The sequence below is a fragment of the Frieseomelitta varia genome, unplaced genomic scaffold, assembly GCF_011392965.1.
Source record: "Frieseomelitta varia isolate USP_RPSP 00005682 unplaced genomic scaffold, Fvar_1.2 scaffold_220, whole genome shotgun sequence".
In the NCBI taxonomy this organism is placed as follows: domain Eukaryota; kingdom Metazoa; phylum Arthropoda; class Insecta; order Hymenoptera; family Apidae; genus Frieseomelitta; species Frieseomelitta varia.
In genome coordinates, this window is record NW_025109947.1 from 219207 (window position 1) to 231281 (window position 12075).

The 12075-nt window shown below is 40.6% G+C and overlaps 1 protein-coding gene across 1 annotated transcript; it reads right to left on the reverse strand.

The window, feature by feature from the left end:
- Positions 1-9753, reverse strand: LOC122527460 (putative mediator of RNA polymerase II transcription subunit 17). Its single transcript, XM_043651674.1, has 3 exons — positions 9054-9753; positions 415-693; positions 1-27 (listed from the first exon to the last, which is right to left on the reverse strand). Exons 1-3 carry the CDS (start codon positions 9435-9437, stop codon positions 1-3), a joined length of 690 nt encoding a protein of 229 aa, XP_043507609.1. The 5' UTR covers positions 9438-9753.
- Between the last annotated feature and the right edge of the window lie 2322 nt (positions 9754-12075).

A 12075-nucleotide genomic window follows, 5' to 3' on the forward strand; every position in this document is an offset into this window, starting at 1 on the left:
TCACGATATAGTGTTCTCGATTAATTTCTAGCAAAGACACACGAAAAAAAGTGTGAAAATATAAAGCGATTCCTCCTCACAGCGCCGATATTAAAAATATACATACATAAATAACAAAAATTTCAATATAACGATAAGAAAAAAAAAAAATGATATTACGAACAAAGAAATTATGTTCAAAGAAACTCGAAATTTTTAAACGGAAGCCAATATCGCTTAGAGAAACATCTAATATTTGAAATTTCCTCTCTTCTTCGTCCTCGAAACATCCCCCTGTTCCCTGCGCGTGCGCGCGTGAGACAAGGAAACTTTTCCGCGAGAAAAATCCCGTCGAATTAAAAAAAGTATATGCATCTGTGTGTGTGTGTGTGTGTGTGTATATATATATATATATATATGTGTGTGTGTACTCACATCACCGGAGAGGCCGTTGTTCCACGGATAGGGTGGCTGCGGGGGTGACTGTTGCTGATGATGGACACCGCCCACCCCAGTGGCTGAGTGTGGATTGTGGATGTGTTCCGCCATCACGCTGACCCAATGGGCCAATCCACCGCCTCCGGTGGCGGTTGGGCCCGTGCTTCCGGTACCGGTGCCAGCCGTACCTCCACCACCGCCTCCGCCGCCTCCACCGCCGCCTCCTCCGCCACCGCCGCCCTCCTCGCCGCCCTCGGACCACGCGAAAGAGGCTTTCTGCGAGGTAGAAAAGCAACCGGGTTAATTGGAGATCGATCGATCCGGCGGATTAAACGTTCCGGCTACTCTGCTCGTATTCCTTCGAACCACCGGGATGAGATTTCGTTCTACTTGTTGCGTGACCGGTTGGATCTTTTTTAGAAAATACAGAAGGACTTGGGGAGGGAAGGTGAAAGGGGAAGGAAGATCAGTGAGAAGTGAAAGAAAGAAAGGAAAAAAAAAACGCGACTCGAAGATCGGTTGGTCGATTTTTTCAGGAGGAAGAGAAAAATTAACAGGAGAAACATTAGCGGCACGAGGAAATCGGTCAGCGGGAGAAAATTGAAGGAAACTTAGGGTGAAGGTTTGATAAAATAAAAAAAAGGGGGGGGGGGGTGATTCGAAGGGGATTTTTCTGCGAGCGAATAGCCGATTTTTGCAAATGGGATTTTTAAAAAAGAATTAGGGGAAAATTGATAGAAACAAGATTAACAGATAGGCATCGTGAAATTATTTGTTCACATTACCGATTTGAATAATATTATTATTCCATTCATCTAGAGTCTCTGATTGACGCACAAAACTTAAGTATAGTTGTATATGTATAAAATTAATTAATTTAATATCAAAATAAATTCTTCTGCCAAGTTAATTCAAAATATTAATTGACTGATTCATCATACATTGAAATACGTTTTTGTATATTTTAAATTAACTTAATAAAAGAATTTATTTTATACAAAAAATATTGGTCAATTGTTTTGATCAACTTGAATTTGTTCTTCGATTTTCACAGCTGAGACTAAGAAAAAGAATCGTTCGATCTACGTACACCGAAGAAAAAATAATAGGAGTGAGGATCGAACGAGCACTCCAGAATTAATATTCAAAATAAATGAACTTTCGAACACCTCGATGCGTTGAGCTCGAATTGAATTATAGATAATCGACGAAAATCACGTTAAGCTGATACGTGATAAAGGTATCAAGATATTTTCGAAAGATAAGAGGAAGAATGAATGGCAATAGAATGAAATGGAAGATCTGGAGACCGGTTGGCCGATTTTTCCGCGAACGAACGACTTTCGAGAATAAACCCGGCAATTAATTCTGCTCGCGAGCATTAATCACAGTAATTATGAGACTCGCTCTCGTCTCTGTCCGGATCGCTTCATCGGATATTCATGATCGAACGCAACGAGAAGAGCTGACCTCATTAATAAATTGATCGATGAATCAACGAGCGTGGCGCCTGGGACACCTGAACGGGTTAAATCGAAATCCTTGGTTCTACTTGTCAAAACTGCACTTACGATATACGATTTTATCGTCGTATCGATCAAGGATTACGATTTTATCTAAATACTGAACGCTGCGAGTTGTGAAAGCTCAGTGCTGTTCGTGGATATTTGTGCTATTCGTACTTTACGTTTTGCAAATTCGTAATTTTCTTTATACGTTTATTCTTGAAATATTTACAATCTTCGTATTGAGAGCGACATATTTTACTATGAATATTGAATGACGAGTTGAACTCGTCAGGTGAGCTGAAAGTACGAAGATATTTTAATATTTAGAAGCATTAATGGTTACATTTTTTAAAATTGCGTTTAGAGATCGAAGAGAATAGTAATTGTGAAAAAGTATATTATGATTTACGAAAGTGTTCGAACATTTGTCAAAGAAAAACTATACCCATCTTGTGTTATAGGTAAAGTATTTTGAAATTTTATTAACACTGTGTGGTGAAATTTAAATACCAAGTTTAAAAATACATGCACAAATTACAAGTATAAAATCATGAAAATATTATGCGTTTAGGATAACTAACCATGCTGTATATTAATCTTTTTACCAAGTATATAATTTCTGTATACATTTCCAAAATTGATTTCAAATATAATTTTCAAATATAATTTCATTAATATAATTATGACAATCGTATACGCAGTGTTAATGAAATATCGAAACGTTTCATTTAATACGTATAACAAAAGATTTCTAAAAGTGTCCAAATATTTTCGTGAGCAACTGTATGCATATATAAAATATATGTAAAGAATTACATTTTGTAGTACTTTCTCTAATTTCACTCTATTCTACAATACATTTACGATCATTCGTAAATTAATTTAATTGTATCCGTAAAATTGTGATACAAAAATTCTAGTCTACTTCACAATACATATACATACGTAGTTCAATAAATTGGGTGATCATGAATAGATTATGAAATAGAATCCACAATTTTTGGATCAATATTGACATCTATACGGTAAAATTTTAAATGATCATAAATAGACAGTGGATTACAAGAGACACAGTCTATTTCAGTTTCAAGAATTATCAAGAATTAACCGCGAATCTTCTCTAACAGAGTTCAAAATTCAAATTTCGAGAGATGGCTTTTCGCCCCAGGAATATCGAACGGGCTCCCGAAAGTTTATTTCCGCGTGAAGTGTGTATCAGATCACAAGTGAGAATAAGAATAAATCCGGTGGAGATGGAGAGGCTAAGAGGATAATTGACAGCGGAAAGAGTTATGAAATCCATTCATTCCGGCGGGCCTGAAGTTCAAGAAGTGGATGCTCTCGAGAATAAATCGTCCGCGAGAATTCGACTGTGCATAATTGCGCAACGATCGTAACCATCGGGCTGTTCGCCGATGAGAAATTCATGGCCGAGAGGCAAACGGAGAAATGTCAGATGATGGCGAATCGATACGTCGTCGAACTGCGGCAACTGACAACGTTCAGCCTTCCTTCGATGAAAATAGAAACAAACGAAACACACAAATTCACGATGCTTTTGCATCGTTCGCGATGAGCACGAGTTTTAAAGAATGAACAACATGATTTTAATAATTACAGAATTTTCATACATCCATGTCCGAATTATTCAATTAATTTTGTCGAAGGAATTTCATTATTTAAATTATCACGAATTCCAGTCGTTCGAATACAACGAAATAAAATATTTGTTATATTATTTTATTTATTATAATATTATATTATGTTATCGTAATATTCTACGTCGACGATGCTGTTTGAATTAGAGCATTTAAGACGTTGACCGCATGCCAAACTCTCAAGGATCAAGCAAGATCCTCAAGAGTTTCTAGACTCTTGAGACTTTCGAGATTTCCAAGATTCCCGAGATCGACAAAATTATCGAAAACTTCCCAAAGATTCAAGATTTTCAAGAATTTCGGAAATATCAAGAGCCCCGAGACTTTCACGACTTTTTCAGATCTCTAATCTATCTCTTTTTATCTCAAGATTACGAAAACTCCCGGCAACTTTTCGAGAGTTCTCCAAGTATCTGAAAAATTCCACTCGTGAGCGATTCGAATTTTAAAAGTCTCGAAAAAACGTTGAATTTATTATTAATCAATCCGCAAATGTTGCGTCAAATTATGTTCCATTGAGAATCAATCAATTATATATCACCAAATGCTACTTCTTCGAGTTTAGATCATTCTCTAACGATCGTCACATACTCCATCTGGGTTTAAATTAAAATTAGAATACAAATTTCCAACAATTGGCTCGATTGGAAATTTAATTGTAATATCGTAGTTTGATTCTTAATGAATTGACTTCTCAATGAATCATCCCTGAATTTCTAACGAGTGAGATTTCGCATTTTCTTTTTGATACTCTGTCAAACGATTGAACCGGTAATTAACGGGCCAGGAGGATTTGTTAATTGATCGTCTGAACACGCATCGTGAGAAAGCTCGTTAGAAAGAAATCGGAGGACGAATGGAGCTGGTTCCTCAAAGGACCATCCCAACGGGGCACCAACGGGGCTGTTATTTCTCCGGCCACGGGGGATGATGCGTTTCATTATTGCCTCGCACTTAATTACACGTTCACCAACCGACTCCGCTCTCCGTGCGCCACTATTTTTCCCCACTCCTTTCGTCTCCGACAAAAACCCGGTCGTTCGATTCTACTCAAAAGGGCACGGATCTCGCGAAAGCTCTCCTTGGTCTTGGCTCACATTTTCTCGCGGCGACGATAACTCGAAAAACCCGAAGAGCGAACAGAGGAAAGAAATCCTTTTCATCCTTCGAAGGAATTATGAAAAAAAAAAAATCTCATTTATTTTACGTCTTTACAACTTGTTGTTGGTACGAACGAAAGCGCAAGATGTACTATCGCATAACGAATTCATAACAAAATACACGTGGATATGTAAATAGAAATTTTAGTTCCTGATAAGTAAGAGAAGTAATTTTTCGAAGGTCAATTCAGTAAGATTATTAAATTACAGTTCAGTGAGGTTATTCAGTAAGATATTTAAATTATAGAATAAATAATCAAGGTGAGGTACTCGCAAAAATTCATAAAAATATGATTCATGGTACAATTGGACAAATACAGTGCAATAACTAAATAAGTACGCTAAAATTGTCGTATTTTAACAAATATAATTTGTAAAACAGAAAACACTGATTGAAAATTACTTTACCTAAAAAATATTTGTATTGCACGCATTCAATTCATTCATGGATCTTCGATTTATACTTTATATACTATATTTTGAAACATACTTTTCACTTTGAATGTAGAACCAGATTCAATTAAATCCCCACACGAATTCGATCCCTTCAGTCACGAGGAATTGTAAAAAATTAAGATCTCCATTTAACCGAAGAGCCTCGCTCGTAAATCCCGATTTATTCCCGCGCACCTAAGATTCCTCACCAACATTTCGGTAGGGGAGTGAAAAAAAAAAAAAAAAGAATCCAGAATAATTCAAGCTCGAGAATAATTCACCGCGCCTGGCATTATTTTAAATGCTTCTGCGCGGCGATGTAATTTTTATCGACCATAAAAACGAGTGGGAAAGGGTCGAAAGAATGCAACGAGAAACGCAATTGAGATGGTGAGACGTTTCGGCGTCGTTCGACGCTGTAAAAAAAAAAAAAAAAAAAAAAAAAGAGAGAGAGAGAGAGAGAGAGAGAGAGAGAGAGAGAGAGAGAGAGAGAGAGAGAGAGAGAGGCGAGGTCGATACGGANAAAAAAAAAAAAAAACAAACTGGAGGAAAAGTGCGTCATGGATTTGGGTCAAGAGTTGTCGTGGAATCAACGAAGCCGAGCCAAAACCGCGAACGTGCCAAGAAAAGTTGCCCTCACGGCGATAACTCGGCCAGAAGCAAAAGGAAGCAACAGGAAGTCGAGTCGCGGTCGTACCCCCGTGCAGGTTAATGAATTAAACCGCGGAAAAATTTTCACCAGCTAGGAGGATACACGCTGCTGTTTCATCGCCGATTTCAACTGTAGCTATCTAGCTTGTTCGCACCCGCGCCCGAATGTAATTGGAGACGTCCCTCGCAAACTGCACGCTTTTCAAAAAAAAGTGGAGCACGCCGCGTGTCGCAATTTCAAAAAATTTACGCGTTAATTGACTCGCGGAGCAGGAGGATATTTGTATATTTATGAAAATAAACGTAGAAGAAAATATTTAATATATAGAAGAAAACAGGGAGAAAATGAAAAGAACTCGAAGGTGAAATGTGGCACAAAGACATCACTTAGCGATTGTTAGACAAGATTATTAGACGGGGGAAGTTTGAAGAATTTAAAAAAGATCGAAATGAAAATGTTGATATTTAGTATTACGTCGTGAGGAGGAAAATTGGTATTAATTTCTACTGAATTATAAATTAATTTCTAGTAAATTAGTTGTTAAGTTAAATCATCGGGAATTGTTGTAACTTAGAGCTAAACTCTTAGCTCCAGAATTTTATTTATTAAATGTATTTTGTTGCTAACCTCTGTCAAAGAGAGTATAAAGTGAAAACATACGTTAAATGTGTATGTATGTGCAAGTATTCCTCAAGAAGAAAATCCAGAAAAATAACGAACTTCGAGTTCTCACTCGATATATAGGCTTCGATAAAACTGACGATTGAAAGTTTCTGAATGAAACAGAAACTTTCGCATAATTATATCATGAAATTGATATTGTCATTCCTAACATTTCATACTCGTTATATTGATTATATTAATTATATCATCGGAACGTCATTCCTTAACATTGGGACTACCACCAATTTTCGCCATGTATTACAATTATTTGTCATATTACTGCCACAACGAAATCAACCAACAAATCAGCTATTAAAGAAACGAATCCTTCAGAGAGCACCGAGAGCGATCACCAAGAAGAGATAAGAGAAAAAGAAACCGAGTTGAGCAGAAAGTGACAAAGTAGTTGGAAAGTCGAAGACTCGAACAAAAAAAGTAATTGTCAAGCAAACAGGATTTTCTTCCTCGGCGAACTACGAAATCTCGCCGAGTTGCGCATCTACAACCCCTTTTGTTTTCCCCCGGCCATTACACAGGGACAGGGCGTCTCGCTCTAAGTATCCGCTAACTTTTCCACCGCAAGACTTATGCTCAAGATTCAAGAGTGTCCCCCGATTCTTTGCAAACTACTCTTAATCCACGTGTTTTTCAAAAAGAAAAAGAAACAGAAAAAAAGAAAAGAAAGAAAAAGTGGAGCACGCTGGATAATTTCTTCGAGATTACTTCTTCTTCTTTCTTTTTCTTTCTTTTTTTTTTTTTTCTTTCCTCCTTCGAAGACGAAGTTTCTTTACGAAAATTCGTATTTTCTTGGTGGCGATTGATTTGTTTGCCCGAGTTCGGCCCTGTCTCGGAAAGAATTTGTGAATTTGTTTTCTTCCACTTTCGAGGGGTTGCTTGAATCGCGAGGAAAAGGGGTAGGTCAGTGAAGACCGTGGAATCTTTCGGGGATTATTGATCTTGATGCTGCAACTTCGGAATGGCTCCGAGAGAAAGGCGACTGTTTACTGCGAAACTTTTCCTACTTTTTTTCCGCCGAGCGGTATCGTGCGCTTGCCGACCGAAAGAGGGTGTTGTCGCCGATGCTCTTCCCCGATAATTATGATCCACGATCAACGGGGAAACGTTGGAATATATATTTATGCCACTTCGAGTTTTCAACCCCGTTGAAAAGTTGGAAATAATCCTCGAGAATTATAAGATTCTTGGACATTTTCATTGTTTCAAATCGTCAGGACCGACCAATGTACGAATTTTCTTTTTGTTGAATATTTTACAGGCAGAAAATTTTTTCTCTTCCAATGTCAGTCGTTGTTCTTAAATCAACCCCAAAAGTTAAGACTTTTTACGTATGATTCTTCTTCTTTTCAAAATTCTATCAATTTGTTTGGACATCCAATGAAGTTCAAATCTGACGAAATTGCAATTCACTTTCCAAAATTATGATCTTTTACAGCAGTCTAATTGTAAGTGTGATATAAAGAGTTAAATATTCACTCATCTGTTTCCCCTACGTACTTTTGTTACATTTTTATTACATCTTTTATTTTACATCTGTTGTTGTTTGTACGAAGCGAGAATAATTGAGTCTCGTCTTTATTCGATACTTGGAAACAAAATTTCAAGAGAAACAGCAAATATTCCATTCTAAATATACAATATTATTGAAATTTGTGACAATTATTGAGTTCAAATCACGAAAAACGAAATTAAAATTATTCACTCATTATATAGGAATTACACGTAGGGAAGTTACATTTCGAAATTTCAAAAGATAAGGCTTGCCGTTAGTTTAGCTTTCGATTCTGTCGTTGTTTCGTCGCGTATTTAGTCGCAGAACTCCGAAAACTGACTATCGCGGGTGACTGGAAATTTGGCCAGCAGATCCGGAGACAATAACGGAATTATACGCGCCCTGTTTTCGCCACGCTATAATTCAATGAAATCTGCATTCCCGCTGCTGGCCAACTTTCCAACGCCGCTACCACACTTCCGATGGAAATATTACTTTTCAATTATCCGGCGACAATGAGAAAGACGACAGAAAACCAAAGTAAATGGAGCGAAATGTTCATGGAATATTTCAAAAATTGGTACACTACGTACCAATCGTTTTCAATTGCAAAATTCAAATTATCAACTGCGAAGCAAAAGTCATCGACGAGGAACGAAGCACGAAAAAGCAGAACAGGGTGAAGCAATCACGAACATTGATCGCAGAATTTTAAAAAAATCTACTCGTGTACAAATAAAAAAAAATCCATCGATTAGTAAAAAGTTTATCCCGTATAAAAAAATCAAGAGTAAATCAAAAATTCATAAATCACTTTCGAGACAACTTTCGCTTCTCAATCAAGGTAAACCAACGATCCAGCGATCGAGGAAACGCAAAAATTCTGAAATTAAAAAAGGGGGGGGGGGGAGAAACAATCGTCAATGAAATGAAGAAGAAACGAGCCGAAGAACAGCGAGAGAACAAGAAAGCCGAATCGAATCGAATCGAGATTCGAGATTCGCAAAGAAACGAACGAAAAATAAATGGAAGAAGAGAACGTGGCCTGACCTCGTCGTGGTCCTCCCTGTGCAGAGCGAGGTTCCTCGGGAAAGCCGGTACGCTGCTGACCGTCAAACCCTTGAGATCCTTCAGCTCCTTAAGGGCGCCAAGCGCGTTCAGGTTATCCTTCAGATTGGCCAGATTAAAATTAATCCCCTGCTCCTTGAAGTTCAGGTGCCTGTTGAGCACCGTTTTGCCGAGGGCGCTCGCCAGCAGGCTGTTGTACAGCTCGTTACGCAGAATGAACTTCTGCTCGGCGGGTGCGTCGTCTTTGCTCGACACGTCGTTCGACGAGTCCGAGTCGACCTCGACCGACGAATTCGACACGACGCTCATCGTCGACATTATTTCACGGTGCTCCTCCGCGGGTCCCTGTCTCTCGTCGTTTTTCATCAAAAAAATAGCCAAAATCTTCCCAAGTTTCTTTTTTCCTTTTTCTGTTTTGCAAAAAAATTTCGCGTTGCTCGCTGGCCGGAAACCGGAAGACGAGGGAGAAATCCGCCGGCGCGTTTCTCTTTCCTCTTTTTTTTCTTCTACTGTTTCGTACCTCCTCCCTCGTCAGTCTCTCTCCGTTCTGTCTCTCTTCGGAACAGCTAAATCGAGGCTAATTATACACGAGCTTATTAAAATACCTGTACATGTGCTCCTTGCGTGTGTATAGGAATATATAATTAAATACGCTTTTCCAAGTGTGTATATATAATATGGATGTATGTATACATATATATATACATATATAGATTTGCTCTTCTTCGCTTAATTTCCTAAGTATATATATATATATATATATATATAGATATAGTATATATATACTTTTTTTTTTTTAGTTGTGACGCGCGAGAATCGTTTCGCTCCAGAGTGGTTAAAAACAGGACACCATCACACCGCAGGTCGCGGTCGCGAGGATTGCTTGCAAGTGGAGCGGCCACGTGGGTAGCGCTCTCGATGCAACGTCGTTTGAAGGAGAAAAGAAAGAAAAAAAAGAAGAAAAAAAAAACGAGAAACGACGTTCCTCGTTTAATTAAGTTGAGAGAAGAAAACGAAAACCAAGGGGACAGGCGGGAGGTGGGGTGGAATATTTGGAGGAAACAGGCTGCTTCGAAACGGGAACAATCTGTTCGCTGAATACGATATTCGCGAATTTCTTTCAATTGCGCACTCTGTCTGTTTTCGACACAGCCACCCAAGATATTCTCTTTTTTGCTTTTCTAAATTCGTACGTGTTTTCTCTTCTTTTCTTTCTTTTTTTTTTCTTTTCTTTTTCTCTTCTTATTGCCTGGCGAATCTGGACGCTGCGAGACACGAATTTTCCTCTCTTCCCGAAGATTTCTTCACGAACACAGCATTGTCGTTGATCAACCAGCGACTTCCTCGAATCTTCAAACTCGAAGAAGAAGCCTCGATCCCCTCACCCCCCCCTCCGATATATTATTCTGGCTAGCTCTTCTTGCTTGCGTCGCGTTTTTTTTTTCTTTTTTCTTTTCTACTTGCTATAAAGTGTTTCTCTTTCTTTATTTCTTTCTCCTTTTAATATTCTTTACTCAACTACGGCTTAGCGTATTATTATTACGTCTTACGAATATTATCAGTGGTCGCCTGCGTAACGTAAGCATGAAAAAAACATTGTATCGTGGCGTTTAGGAACTTTTGCGCGCGCAGCTCATTACGCATGGCCGCGGTCTTTCTAATTGGCTGGCTAATTAGCGCGGGAGGGTGTCCCTAGTGCCGCGGACACGAGGTTTTCCGGCGTGCGTGTTGGCGCGTGTCACGCGGTCGCCACACCGTTCCGCGCCTCTCCTCGCGCTTCTTTTTATATATCACACGGTTGAACGTGCCCGGACGTGGACCAAACACCGGGCGAACGAGAGAGGGAGAGAGAGAGAAAAAAAAACGCCTTTTAATCCCTCCCTCTGTCTCTCTCTCTCTCTCTTCTCTTGTCTCTCCTCTTCTCTTCTCTTCTTACGTCCTACTTTGTTAAGCGATACTCGCATAAAACACGTGAAAAATAGGAACTTTGGTTGATCGTTTCTTGCCCCTCTGTCACCCCTACGCTCTCCTTCTCTCTCCCCTCTCTCCTCTTCTGTCTATCTTCTCCCGTCTGTGTCTGCCTGCCGCCGAATTGGCGTGCAACAGCGTCATCGAGGAGCCAGCACCCCCGTTACAAACACGGCTTCAACCGCGAACTGGTTTCTTCCCAGTGGAGATCCTCCTCCGCCTGGTCGGGCTCGTCCGTCGCCAGGTAGAAGAAGAGGCAGCGCGGCGAGAAGGAGAAGAAGTAGAGATAGAAGAGGAAGAGGAAACGGATAGAGGAGCATCCTCCTCTTCTAGTCGCATCGAGGAACATCCTCAGGCATCCATCGAGATGGTCGCTCTCACGACGTAGGGCATGTTGTCTTCTCGTACGTTGGCTAGTCGATTCGTCGTCGTTGTCGTCGTGGTCGTTGTCGTCGTCGCCGTCGTCGTCGTCGTCCAGGAGGCCCGATGGCCTCCCTCCTTCATGTCCAGCGGAGCAGGTGGGTGGGGATTCGAGGCACGCGATTTGTGGAGCGCGGGCCGGACGAACGCGGCAGGACCCGATCCGACGGGCCGCACGGCCGCTCGTGCGTTTCCGTGCGCGATCGGACGTGCTCGTGGCCGGCAATCGCGGCGATGGTGGGGGTAAGCGGCCGTTTAGTCGCGAGTCGAGCGTCGTCCAGTCGATTAAAACGTTGACTCTCGACGAAATGTGGAGTCTCGTCAACTGGCGAGCGGCTGACAGCGCGCGAGATATCGCCGAGCGATGACGAAATATTATTTCAGCCGACGACGACGCCGCCGTTGACAATCGCGTCACGCGAACACGTACATCGGCCGTGTACCGAATCTCTCTTCTTCTTCCGCTCACGGAAACCGCGCGGCGGCTCGCGAGAAGGGGGTTGCCTCTCGAATCCCAGTTTCTTATGTGAGCGCGACCGTGCGACTGGTTGATGCAGTCCGCGGCGGAGCATAAGGAAGCGGAAGCTCGCCGTTCCTTCTCTCTCCGCCGCTTTTT

Coding starts and splice junctions, on each gene's coding strand:
- LOC122527460 (XM_043651674.1), bottom strand. CDS start 9,437: ATGAAAAACGACGAGAGACAGGGACCCGCGGAGGAGCACCGTGAAATA. Junction 694..9,053: donor ACAGGGAGGACCACGACGAG/GTCAGGCCACGT, acceptor TCTACCTCGCAG/AAAGCCTCTTTCGCGTGGTC. Junction 28..414: donor ACAACGGCCTCTCCGGTGAT/GTGAGTACACAC, acceptor TGTCTTTGCTAG/AAATTAATCGAGAACACTAT.